General features: G+C 46.6%; 2 protein-coding genes across 2 annotated transcripts; both read right to left on the bottom strand.

Moving 5' to 3' along the window:
* Window positions 1-2,205: 2,205 nt before the first annotated feature.
* On the bottom strand, window positions 2,206-5,187 carry LOC307096544 (claudin-34-like; the record flags this gene model as incomplete). The annotated part of the gene is made up of 2 exons (XM_079766191.1): window positions 2,206-2,249; window positions 4,485-5,187. The coding sequence occupies 2 exons, from the start codon at window positions 5,185-5,187 to the stop codon at window positions 2,206-2,208; spliced, it is 747 nt and encodes a 248-aa protein (XP_079622317.1).
* A 4,580-nt stretch (window positions 5,188-9,767) lies between these two features.
* On the bottom strand, window positions 9,768-13,696 carry LOC307096543 (claudin-34-like; the record flags this gene model as incomplete). The annotated part of the gene is made up of 2 exons (XM_079766190.1): window positions 9,768-9,773; window positions 13,022-13,696. The coding sequence occupies 2 exons, from the start codon at window positions 13,694-13,696 to the stop codon at window positions 9,768-9,770; spliced, it is 681 nt and encodes a 226-aa protein (XP_079622316.1).
* Between the last annotated feature and the right edge of the window lie 208 nt (window positions 13,697-13,904).

The raw sequence follows: 13,904 nt of genomic DNA, 5'->3' as shown, positions 1-13,904 counted from the left end.
CAGTTGTTGATAGTCAAACTCTGAACCAGGAGGTCAAGGTTCAATTCCTGGTCAGTTGGATACTCTATTCTCAGTAGGAGTGGTGTAGTAGGCAGCCAATCCATGTTTTTCATCATTGATGTTTATTCTCCCTCTCCATGTCCCTTCCTCTCTCTCTCTGAAATCAATAAAAACATGTTCTTAAAGTAGACAAGTCTTCCATAAAGGATGAACAATTAAAGTGGCCTACCTTCACCTCTCTGCAGGACTGCTGATGACAGTTAACCTGTTCACAGAGCAAATAAATGGATTACATAGACACCCCCACACCACAAGAAATCTCAGGGCTCTCTTAACTAGGGTAAAAAATAAAGCACAATGGTTACCCAGCCAATACAGAAGGCAGGAGGAGGACGTCTCAGAGGTACAAATGGTAGCAACTGCCAGGCTATAACAGAGATGAGGAAACCAAACATTCTTATGTTTCCATGGCTTCCAGGGCTGGCCTGTAGGCCTATGACAATAGGCTCCTTAAAGGGGCAGAGTCACTGAACAGGTCTTCAAGAGTTGAAGTCTTTCTACTGTAGAAATATCCTTTTTAAGGTCTTAGACCAAATAGTCACTGTAATCCATCCAAGTCTTAAGTAGAAACCCTGGAAGAAGAGCCACGGAATTGGGGAGCAAGTGTTATGATAGGTAGCCAGGGCCAGGGCAAGGGGGCGAGGGGGCGTGCGATACCGGATCAGTCCTTGTACCAGGAACCTGGGGTGAAACTGACTTGGGTCCTGGCTGTCACCGGACTCTGCTTCCAGTTGGACCTTACTGTCTCCCTGGAAGAGTTCCTGCTAGGAAATTACACGGGACAAGTGAGCTGGGGATGGAGGTGGGCGGGAGAAGAAAGGGCCAAAGGGGGTGGCAAACAGGGAGAACAAGGAAGAGAAAGGGCAAAGTGACTCCTGAGTCAGGAAACAGTCAGCTCACTGGGTGGGCACTGAGACAGGCACCTGCTGGTGTCCCTGAGCCCAGACGCTGCCTCTGCTGGGTCTCCCTCCTCAAGTGCTCTCACAGGGACACCTCCCTGCCTGACGCCCCCACAGAGGCCTGGCACTGTCCCACACTGACCCCCAAACCAAAGGCCACATGGCAGCCTCTAGCTCCTGGGCACCTTGGAAGGATTCCCAGGGAGGAGGAAGAATGAGAGAAATATCACCGCCCTCAGGCGCCCTCGCTTTGTGCTGCCCTGATGGGAAATGCACAGGGCACATTCTTTTGCCTTATTCCTGTGAAAAAAATAATTAAGTGAGAACCTTAAACAGTCATTCCCAAAGAGCCCTTGACAAGGGCTAGGAACTCTTTTCCGAGCTTCCCCAGAGCACACCCCGCCATGGTGGCCGCCTCACCTGCTGTGTCTGAACCCTTATGACCTGTCCACTTGCTCTCTGTTGACAGTGAAGGCAAAGAGGGGTCAAGAGACAGCTTTCCACAGCCCCAGAGGTTCAATCATTCTCCTTTTGGAACAGCAGGAGGCAGGCGCACTTCCCTCAGCAGGGTATCATGTTCCAGAAACTGGTCCTCATCAGAAGCATGTCTCCCAAGAGCTTCCTTTTTCAAATAACCACAGGTTTGACTCACTTAAATAACACACGTCCTGTTTCAAACTTATATGTCCTGTCAGTCTGTTAACAAGGCCTACTTCGGGGACAGATTTCATGGGGGGAAACATGGTGTTTACCTAGGAACCATATCCCAGCCTTCCAGACCTGCAAGGAGAATGGGTAAGACTTGACTGCAGGCCAGCCCTGAAAATCCCATGGAACCCAAAGGCTCCTTTCAAACCCCTGGGATGGGGGCCAGGGACTCTCACTCAATGCAGAGGCTGTGACTTCCTCCCAGTTCTAAGGACATTGTGCAAATCACAGCAGACAGAGAAGGGGCATCTACCACTTTACACTTGCTCTATCAGAGGGAAGAGGGAAGAATCCCTTGCCCATAGCCAAAGGATCCGATGAATATTCTGGGGTCCACAGGCAATGTCTTTGGAACACATGTTTAAATAACTAATATACTTATTCTCCAAGGGGAAATTTTGTCACACACTCTGCTCTCAGAGACATAAGTATTATTTGAGAAGAAAGTCATTTCACGTCAGCCCTCTAATTTCTCTGCTGTAGCTCTCACATTAAAGTGAGTCTGTCTCAATTTAAACCTATTAATGACCTCCCCCAGTTAATTGTTGAGTTTTAAGTCAGTCCTTTGAAACTTCTGAGGTGCTGTGAGCAATGAAACAGAGGGTGTGGGTAAAGTGTATGTTATGGCCCCGCAGTACTTGACTAGATATATTAGAAGCACTTCTCACATGAAAGCTATCTAGTTAATATGGCCTGAAAGAAGCCATCAGTAAGAGAGTGAGCTGAAGTTGTCTCTCCTGAAATGCCTATAAACATGATTTTGGATTGTAATGACATGAGGATGTTAGTAGAGGAGCGGGCGGGGGGGGGGGGAGCTTAGAACTTACCCAGGAAGTGAGTTGGACCACCCATGAAGCATGGAAGAGAAATGTGTTGTGGTTTTTTTTTCACACAGGGTATACCTATGGAGTGCGGTTCTGAGGGCAGTTACCTAGATTTGTAGAAACAAGACCTATGCTGACTCAGAATCCAGTTAAGCTTTAAGAGATAGGTAGCAATTTTAAACACAGGACAATTGGCTCATTTTATTCAGCAAACCAAAATCTTTTTATGAAAATAGCAAAGAAGGTGTGGAAGGGGGAATGCTTTCAATTGAGCCTTAAGTGGCAGCCTGAACATCTTATGCAATAAAAGAAATAAAATTGTACAATTATTTTTGTAAATATATTATTATTTATTTCAGAGAGGTGTGGAGAGGGAGAGAGAGAGAGAAACATCAATGATGAGAGACAATCATTGATAGGCTGCCTCCTATATGCCCCCACTGGGCATCCAGCTCAAATCCCAGGTATGTGCCCTTGACCAGAATAGAACCTGGTACCTTTCAGTCCGCAGTCCGATGCTATATCCACTGAGCCGAACAAGCTAGGGCTGTACAATTATTTTTAAAGCTTTAAAAATTCTAATAAGAGTTTGATAATAACAACAAAAGGTTGTTAACGTCAATGGTGTACTGACATTTTGCAGGGAAATGTCCTTTTTTTAGACACTACTTTTGAAGTGTATAAGGATGAAGAAATGTGATGTCTGGGGTTTGCTTTAGGTCTTCAGAGAAAGAAAAATAGATGAAAAGAAGGGAAGGAAGGAGAGAGAAAATGATTATGGCGGAATCGTAATAACTTCTGAGTCTGGTAATGGAAGGCGGATTCCTTCCACTATTTTGCTTTTGCACATTTGGGAAAATTGCCTGTACAGGTGGAGTGGAGAGGTGTTAGGGCCATGGCATAGAAGGTCTGGTTGGTTGTTTGTAGTGGCAGTTTGAGAGGGAGCTGTGAGAATCCGAGCAACCCTCATTTTCACACAATAGGTATATAACCTTGATTATCTGTACTAATAATAGAAAAATATGTAAATTGACCGTACCACGGAGATGCCCACAGCCAATCAGAGATGAGCATGCAAATTAACCAGGGAAAGATGGCCGGGCCTGTGGGCAGAGGGCACGGCCACAGGCATCGAGCGGCTGGGAGCAGGGCGGGATGCCCGCCCTTTCTCTGTAGTGACTCCGGGGGCATTCCAGCTCCTAGGAAGCTCAGGGCCTATGCACGCATGTGCTGAGCAGCCTGGGGCAGGGTAAGATGCCAAGCGGCCGTGGTCCTGGGGACGCCACTGGATTGGCTGGTCCTGTCAGCCCTGCCTGGGGGTGGCAGGAGTTCACAGTCCTCTTGGTTTGTGCAGCCCCTGGACTGGAAGTGGAAACCAAGAGCTCGCGGAGCACCAGGAATTCTGGGAATCGTAGGTCTGTTGGCTGGCGCATTGCGGGATCTCCAAAACACTAGAGCAAAGTGAGCCTCGTGCAAGTTACTGTTGTGGGTAGGGGATGGAGGGAAAGCAAAGGTAAGAGGCATGAGCAAAGTCACAGTGTTGAGGAAATATGAAAGGGAAGCTATCCTGTGACTTCTAGGAAATCTCCACAATTGGACCAAAGGGAAATAAAAAGGAAAGGACCTCTATTATGCTGTGATCACCAAACCAAACTGGGTTGGGGTCTCAGAAAATCCGCTCATATGATTTCAAAGACAGACAGAAATTCCGGGATTGGAGAGGGCTCCCCTGAAGGTTCCCAGATTGGAGAGGGTGCAGGTGGGCTGAGGGACCCACTCCTTGTGCACAAATCTTTGTGCACCGAACCCCCAATAATTAAGACAGGTGGACAGTGGTGTGTTTTTTTTTGGCGTTTTTTTTAATGGAAGTTCATTAACCAATCAAGGATCTCAATTTGGACATAAACAAATGACCACTTTCTGCTCAAAATGGCCTTTTCTATGGTCGTGAGTCCTTGCAACTATTTCCTAGAGCATCCTGATAATACTTTACCCCGATAAACATGGCATTGTGGATTTACAAAGCTTTGAAACTGGGAATTTCTCATTTCTGAGATCTGGGGGTACACTTGGCTGTTGGGGGCAAGCTGGTAAGAGAGGGTAAACAGCCCACTCAGCAGCATCAGGATGGCAGCCAGAACCGCCATGGGGACGGCGCTGCCCATCTCCTGCTTGTTGGGCCTGAAGGGGATGTGGAAGGATGGCGGGAAGCATATGCCCTCTTCATTCATCACAGAGTGGTAGTTCCAGATCACAGCCATGAAGATAAATGTGCCAGCTATGATGCTCAGGACACTGGAAGCGAAGAACAGATGGCAGGTGTTTTTCTTCTGAAGATGAGCCAAGCATAATTTCTGCAGGCCCATGACCGTGAGCACTTTCCCCAAGAGAGCCAGGAGGTTGGCAGCCAGCAGCAGGTGCTGAGCGATTCGAATACTGATTGGCACGTAGGTGTCACTGTAGGTGTAGCGATGACATGCTATGGCTCTGCTCTGGAGGCTGTTGGACTGGTAAGTGCAGACCTTCCACATCCCTACACAGGCCAGCCCCGGGGAGGGGGCGGAGCTGTTCTCCATGTACCAAACCCGCCACTCCGCCAAGCCCATGCAGGTCATGGAGAAGATCCATCCTGTGGTGGTGACAATGAAACCCACTACTTGGCAGTTGGCACTGTGGACCAGCGTGTTCATGGCCATGTATCCCGGGAAACTGCAAACCAATAGAGAGGGTCATGAGCGCGGGACAAACCGTCCTGGAACTGCCCCCTGGGGATGAGCAGGGCTATATTGGAGAGGGAAATGCTATATTCCTGAATGGAGATACTTGACCCGCATACTCGGCTGGCGAAGGGTCCTTGGGCAATTTTTACTAAAAGCCTTAAAATATGCAGACTTTCACCCTGCAGCATACCTACCTGGTTAGAGCGTCTTCTCAACAGGCCAAAATTGCTACATGGATCCCTGGTCAGTGCACATACAATAAGCCAGCAATGATTGCAACAGTCAGTGGAACACCAAGTCAATGTTCCTCCCTCCCTCCTTCCCTCCCTCTCACTCTTCTTCATCTTCTCTCTCTCTTCCCACTCCCTGTCTCAAAAATCAACAAAAATACATTCAAACTTTCAAACAGGCAGTTGCACGTATGGGCATTTGTTGAAAGACCCAATTAAGATTGGCGACAAATATTTTACAATAGAGATGGGCATCACAGCGCTGTGTGATATTGAACAATGGGAAACCATGTCAAGGCCAACAGTAGTGTTTGGTGAAATAATGTATGCCACAACCATACAATGGAGCTCCATACCAAACTTACATGTGCAGCCCAGTTGCACTTGGTGTGATCTTTGGTGTCTGGCCCTTCTCACCTCGCATAATGTTTTCAAGGTTCATCTGTATTGTAGCTTCTGGGAGCAGATCAGTCCTTTAAATGGCAGAGCCGTCTTCATTGTATGGATGTACTACAGTTTGTTTATCCCTTGTCAGTTAGGGGACATTTAGATCCATTTTAAGTTTTGGCTCTTACAAATTCCGTTACGGTGAAGATTAGTGTCTAAAAGTGTGCATGGGTGTATATTCTCATTTCTGGAGTGTAGATAGGTAGGAGTGAGACCTTGCGTGGTTCATGCTGTAACTGTATGTGTGTTTAACTTTGAACAAAGTACTAAGCTGTCTTTCTAAGCGGCTGCCCTTTTGCAGTGAATGTAGGAACTGCCTGTTGGTAGTTTCATACATTCTCACCAGCTATATATTCAGGTTCTAATTTCTCCACACCTTCTCCAACATTTACCAGTTTTTCATTGCACAATGGAATATTAGGGATCTATCAAAAAGAAGGATCTCTTAGCCTTTGAGACAGCATGGAGGGACCTGGAAAGTATCATGCTAAGCAAACTTAGTCAGAGAAAGACAAGTATCCCATGATCTCACTCTAATGTGAAATCTCATGAATAAAATAAACTGATGTACAGAGTGGATCCAGAGACATGGAAGCATGGATAGAAGGAAGAGTCTTGGAAGAAAGGCAAGGGAAAGTGTTGGTTGGGAGGTAATTAACTAAGGACCTTGTATGCATATGCAGAACCTATGAACGCAGACATAGGGTGATGAAGCCCTGGGGTGTGGGACAGGATGTGCTGGAGAGGGTTGATTGGGGGGGCAGGAATGGGACAGGTGAAATCTTTCAACAATAAAGATTAAAAAAAAAAAACATTGATGAACAATATAGATCCAGAGACATGGAAGCATAGAACAGAATGCTAAATCTCTGAGGGATGATGTGTGTGTGTGTGTGTGTGTGTGTGTGTGTGTGTGTGTGTGTGTGTGTGTGAGTGTGTGTGTAGAGGGGTGGGGCAATGGGATGAGATTAACCATAGAATGTATATGCATAACCCATGGATATAGGCAATAGTTCAGTGAATGCCTGGGGAGGATGCAGGATTTAGGGAGTTAATGGGACAAGGAAAGGGGACATCTATAATACTTTCAAACACAAAGAGAAACTTAAAAATAAAATAAAATGTAATGTGACCAAAGGGAAGATGTCCACAATATACCAAGTTCAAGCAGCATGTTACAAACTCGTACACACAATGGGATCAGAGAGATGGTGAATTTTAAAGCTATTAATATTGTGCAGAATCACATTCATATAGAAAATTGGACCAAATCTAAGTGTACAACTCAAAGACCAGTCCAGGGGTAAATACACCTGTCACAATAATGTATGCCACAACCATACAATGGAGCTCCATACCAAACTTACAAGTGCAGCCCAGCTTAAAAGAGATAATATCTCTGGTTTCTTGCTTCTCTTTAGTTTCCCACCTCAGCAGGTATCCCCAAACACCCTGGTTCCCTTCTGCCTGTTTCTGAAGACAGGAATTGTGCCCAGGGCATTCCTGTGTAAATGGCTTCCTTTGCTACATGACCTGAGGCTATGATTTCAGAGAGAAAGTGAGAGGGGGAGAGGGAGAGAGATGCATCAATGAAGAGAGAGAATTATGGATGGGCTGCCTTCTGAACATCCCCTGCTGGGGATCAAACCTGCAACCTGGGCATGTGCCGTGACTGGGAATTGAACCATGATCTCCTGGTTCATAGCCCCATGCTCAGCCACTGAAACACACTGACCAGGCTGATTGTTTAAATAATCTGTGGCTGTTTGAAACTTACAGTTATGTGTTATGAGTATAATTTTTTGAAATAAAAACAATAAAAAAACTTTAGGAAGCAATAGAGGATTAATTCTGATACACAAATATGCTGCAATACCTAGTATTAAAGTAATTAATTCCCTGTAGAACCCAGCAGACATTAGAGGAGAAGGGAATTCAGTATCATGAGAAAAGTTCATGGTGGGTTGAATTTAAAATGAAAATAAGATCCCTGGTTGATGTGGCTTAGCTGAGTGGGCATTGTCCTGTGCACCAAAAAGTTGCCGGTTTGATTTTCGATCTCAACACATATCTGAGGTGCCAGCATAGTCCCTGTTAGGGTGCATGCAGGAAGCAGCTGACAGATGTTTCTATTCTCCCTCACCCTTCTTCTCTCTCTAAAATATCAATTATAATTAATGATACAAAATTAAAAATAAATAAAATGAGGATAAGAAAATTATAAGAGTGTAGCAGGATCTTATTTTTGCCCATTCTGAAATACACTGGGAAGGTAAAACAAGATTGCATCTGCTGGGATTACCAGGGATATTTCTATATTTTAAGTTGGAGATAAATGGGGGCATGTAGAGCAATACAAGAATAGAAATGAACAAAGGGTGAACAGGAGTGGGCATCGAAGCCAGTGCATGGAGAGCTTTGAGGGGTTCGGGCTTTATTCTGAGGGGCCCCCAGTGGGAGGGACAGGAGGAGAGAATGCCCAAGCTGATAGCAGAAATTCCTTCTCATGGCCAGATAATCATGGAAGATGCCTTATTTATAAAAATCATTCTTTCGGGCCAGATAACCCTGAACAACTTGTGGAAGGAACACTTGAAATGGCATTGTGGGCATGGTTGGTGTGTCTCAGTTGTTGATAGTCAAACTCTGAACCAGGAGGTCAAGGTTCAATTCGTGGTCAGTTGGATACCCTATTCTCAGTAGGAGTGGTGTAGTAGGCAGCCAATCCATGTTTTTCATCATTGATGTTTATTCTCCCTCTCCATGTCCCTTCCTCTCTCTCTCTGAAATCAATAAAAACATGTTCTTAAAGTAGACAAGTCTTCCATAAAGGATGAACAATTAAAGTGGCCTACCTTCACCTCTCTGCAGGACTGCTGATGACAGTTAACCTGTTCACAGAGCAAATAAATGGATTACATAGACACCCCCACACCACAAGAAATCTCAGGGCTCTCTTAACTAGGGTAAAAAATAAAGCACAATGGTTACCCAGCCAATACAGAAGGCAGGAGGAGGACGTCTCAGAGGTACAAATGGTAGCAACTGCCAGGCTATAACAGAGATGAGGAAACCAAACATTCTTATGTTTCCATGGCTTCCAGGGCTGGCCTGTAGGCCTATGACAATAGGCTCCTTAAAGGGGCAGAGTCACTGAACAGGTCTTCAAGAGTTGAAGTCTTTCTACTGTAGAAATATCCTTTTTAAGGTCTTAGACCAAATAGTCACTGTAATCCATCCAAGTCTTAAGTAGAAACCCTGGAAGAAGAGCCACGGAATTGGGGAGCAAGTGTTATGATAGGTAGCCAGGGCCAGGGCAAGGGGGCGAGGGGGCGTGCGATACCGGATCAGTCCTTGGACCAGGAACCTGGGGTGAAACTGACTTGGGTCCTGGCTGTCACCGGACTCTGCTTCCAGTTGGACCTTACTGTCTCCCTGGAAGAGTTCCTGCTAGGAAATTACACGGGACAAGTGAGCTGGGGATGGAGGTGGGCGGGAGAAGAAAGGGCCAAAGGGGGTGGCAAACAGGGAGAACAAGGAAGAGAAAGGGCAAAGTGACTCCTGAGTCAGGAAACAGTCAGCTCACTGGGTGGGCACTGAGACAGGCACCTCCTGGTGTCCCTGAGCCCAGACGCTGCCTCTGCTGGGTCTCCCTCCTCAAGTGCTCTCACAGGGACACCTCCCTGCCTGACGCCCCCACAGAGGCCTGGCACTGTCCCACACTGACCCCCAAACCAAAGGCCACATGGCAGCCTCTAGCTCCTGGGCACCTTGGAAGGATTCCCAGGGAGGAGGAAGAATGAGAGAAATATCACCGCCCTCAGGCGCCCTCGCTTTGTGCTGCCCTGATGGGAAATGCACAGGGCACATTCTTTTGCTTTATTCCTGTGAAAAAAATAATTAAGTGAGAACCTTAAACAGTCATTCCCAAAGAGCCCTTGACAAGGGCTAGGAACTCTTTTCCGAGCTTCCCCAGAGCACACCCCGCCATGGTGGCCGCCTCACCTGCTGTGTCTGAACCCTTATGACCTGTCCACTTGCTCTCTGTTGACAGTGAAGGCAAAGAGGGGTCAAGAGACAGCTTTCCACAGCCCCAGAGGTTCAATCATTCTCCTTTTGGAACAGCAGGAGGCAGGCGCACTTCCCTCAGCAGGGTATCATGTTCCAGAAACTGGTCCTCATCAGAAGCATGTCTCCCAAGAGCTTCCTTTTTCAAATAACCACAGGTTTGACTCACTTAAATAACACATGTCCTGTTTCAAACTTATATGTCCTGTCAGTCTGTTAACAAGGCCTACTTCGGGGACAGATTTCATGGGGGGAAACATGGTGTTTACCTAGGAACCATATCCCAGCCTTCCAGACCTGCAAGGAGAATGGGTAAGACTTGACTGCAGGCCAGCCCTGAAAATCCCATGGAACCCAAAGGCTCCTTTCAAACCCCTGGGATGGGGGCCAGGGACTCTCACTCAATGCAGAGGCTGTGACTTCCTCCCAGTTCTAAGGACATAGTGCAAATCACAGCAGACAGAGAAGGGGCATCTACCACTTTACACTTGCTCTATCAGAGGGAAGAGGGAAGAATCCCTTGCCCATAGCCAAAGGATCCGATGAATATTCTGGGGTCCACAGGCAATGTCTTTGGAACACATGTTTAAATAACTAATATACTTATTCTCCAAGGGGAAATTTTGTCACACACTCTGCTCTCAGAGACATAAGTATTATTTGAGAAGAAAGTCATTTCACGTCAGCCCTCTAATTTCTCTGCTGTAGCTCTCACATTAAAGTGAGTCTGTCTCAATTTAAACCTATTAATGACCTCCCCCAGTTAATTGTTGAGTTTTAAGTCAGTCCTTTGAAACTTCTGAGGTGCTGTGAGCAATGAAACAGAGGGTGTGGGTAAAGTGTATGTTATGGCCCCGCAGTACTTGACTAGATATATTAGAAGCACTTCTCACATGAAAGCTATCTAGTTAATATGACCTGAAAGAAGCCATCAGTAAGAGAGTGAGCTGAAGTTGTCTCTCCTGAAATGCCTATAAACATGATTTTGGATTGTAATGACATGAGGATGTTAGTAGAGGAGCGGGCGGGGGGGGAGCTTAGAACTTACCCAGGAAGTGAGTTGGACCACCCATGAAGCATGGAAGAGAAATGTGTTGTGGTTTTTTTTTCACACAGGGTATACCTATGGAGTGCGGTTCTGAGGGCAGTTACCTAGATTTGTAGAAACAAGACCTATGCTGACTCAGAATCCAGTTAAGCTTTAAGAGATAGGTAGCAATTTTAAACACAGGACAATTGGCTCATTTTATTCAGCAAACCAAAATCTTTTTATGAAAATAGCAAAGAAGGTGTGGAAGGGGGAATGCTTTCAATTGAGCCTTAAGTGGCAGCCTGAACATCTTATGCAATAAAAGAAATAAAATTGTACAATTATTTTTGTAAATATATTATTATTTATTTCAGAGAGGTGTGGAGAGGGAGAGAGAGAGAGAAACATCAATGATGAGAGACAATCATTGATAGGCTGCCTCCTATATGCCCCCACTGGGCATCCAGCTCAAATCCCAGGTATGTGCCCTTGACCAGAATAGAACCTGGTACCTTTCAGTCCGCAGTCCGATGCTATATCCACTGAGCCGAACAAGCTAGGGCTGTACAATTATTTTTAAAGCTTTAAAAATTCTAATAAGAGTTTGATAATAACAACAAAAGGTTGTTAACGTCAATGGTGTACTGACATTTTGCAGGGAAATGTCCTTTTTTTAGACACTACTTTTGAAGTGTATAAGGATGAAGAAATGTGATGTCTGGGGTTTGCTTTAGGTCTTCAGAGAAAGAAAAATAGATGAAAAGAAGGGAAGGAAGGAGAGAGAAAATGATTATGGCGGAATCGTAATAACTTCTGAGTCTGGTAATGGAAGGCGGATTCCTTCCACTATTTTGCTTTTGCACATTTGGGAAAATTGCCTGTACAGGTGGAGTGGAGAGGTGTTAGGGCCATGGCATAGAAGGTCTGGTTGGTTGTTTGTAGTGGCAGTTTGAGAGGGAGCTGTGAGAATCCGAGCAACCCTCATTTTCACACAATAGGTATATAACCTTGATTATCTGTACTAATAATAGAAAAATATGTAAATTGACCGTACCACGGAGATGCCCACAGCCAATCAGAGATGAGCATGCAAATTAACCAGGGAAAGATGGCCGGGCCTGTGGGCAGAGGGCACGGCCACAGGCATCGAGCGGCTGGGAGCAGGGCGGGATGCCCGCCCTTTCTCTGTAGTGACTCCGGGGGCATTCCAGCTCCTAGGAAGCTCAGGGCCTATGCACGCATGTGCTGAGCAGCCTGGGGCAGGGTAAGATGCCAAGCGGCCGTGGTCCTGGGGACGCCACTGGATTGGCTGGTCCTGTCAGCCCTGCCTGGGGGTGGCAGGAGTTCACAGTCCTCTTGGTTTGTGCAGCCCCTGGACTGGAAGTGGAAACCAAGAGCTCGCGGAGCACCAGGAATTCTGGGAATCGTAGGTCTGTTGGCTGGCGCATTGCGGGATCTCCAAAACACTAGAGCAAAGTGAGCCTCGTGCAAGTTACTGTTGTGGGTAGGGGATGGAGGGAAAGCAAAGGTAAGAGGCATGAGCAAAGTCACAGTGTTGAGGAAATATGAAAGGGAAGCTATCCTGTGACTTCTAGGAAATCTCCACAATTGGACCAAAGGGAAATAAAAAGGAAAGGACCTCTATTATGCTGTGATCACCAAACCAAACTGGGTTGGGGTCTCAGAAAATCCGCTCATATGATTTCAAAGACAGACAGAAATTCCGGGATTGGAGAGGGCTCCCCTGAAGGTTCCCAGATTGGAGAGGGTGCAGGTGGGCTGAGGGACCCACTCCTTGTGCACAAATCTTTGTGCACCGAACCCCCAATAATTAAGACAGGTGGACAGTGGTGTGTTTTTTTTTGCGTTTTTTTTAATGGAAGTTCATTAACCAATCAAGGATCTCAATTTGGACATAAACAAATGACCACTTTCTGCTCAAAATGGCCTTTTCTATGGTCGTGAGTCCTTGCAACTATTTCCTAGAGCATCCTGATAATACTTTACCCCGATAAACATGGCATTGTGGATTTACAAAGCTTTGAAACTGGGAATTTCTCATTTCTGAGATCTGGGGGTACACTTGGCTGTTGGGGGCAAGCTGGTAAGAGAGGGTAAACAGCCCACTCAGCAGCATCAGGATGGCAGCCAGAACCGCCATGGGGACGGCGCTGCCCATCTCCTGCTTGTTGGGCCTGAAGGGGATGTGGAAGGATGGCGGGAAGCATATGCCCTCTTCATTCATCACAGAGTGGTAGTTCCAGATCACAGCCATGAAGATAAATGTGCCAGCTATGATGCTCAGGACACTGGAAGCGAAGAACAGATGGCAGGTGTTTTTCTTCTGAAGATGAGCCAAGCATAATTTCTGCAGGCCCATGACCGTGAGCACTTTCCCCAAGAGAGCCAGGAGGTTGGCAGCCAGCAGCAGGTGCTGAGCGATTCGAATACTGATTGGCACGTAGGTGTCACTGTAGGTGTAGCGATGACATGCTATGGCTCTGCTCTGGAGGCTGTTGGACTGGTATGTGCAGACCTTCCACATCCCTACACAGGCCAGCCCCGGGGAGGGGGCGGAGCTGTTCTCCATGTACCAAACCCGCCACTCCGCCAAGCCCATGCAGGTCATGGAGAAGATCCATCCTGTGGTGGTGACAATGAAACCCACTACTTGGCAGTTGGCACTGTGGACCAGCGTGTTCATGGCCATGTATCCCGGGAAACTGCAAACCAATAGAGAGGGTCATGAGCGCGGGACAAACCGTCCTGGAACTGCCCCCTGGGGATGAGCAGGGCTATATTGGAGAGGGAAATGCTATATTCCTGAATGGAGATACTTGACCCGCATACTCGGCTGGCGAAGGGTCCTTGGGCAATTTTTACTAAAAGCCTTAAAATATGCAGACTTTCACCCTGCA

Source organism: Cnephaeus nilssonii (genome assembly GCF_951640355.1).
Source record: "Cnephaeus nilssonii genome assembly, chromosome: Y".
In the NCBI taxonomy this organism is placed as follows: domain Eukaryota; kingdom Metazoa; phylum Chordata; class Mammalia; order Chiroptera; family Vespertilionidae; genus Cnephaeus; species Cnephaeus nilssonii.
This window is presented reverse-complemented; position numbering and strand designations above follow the sequence as displayed.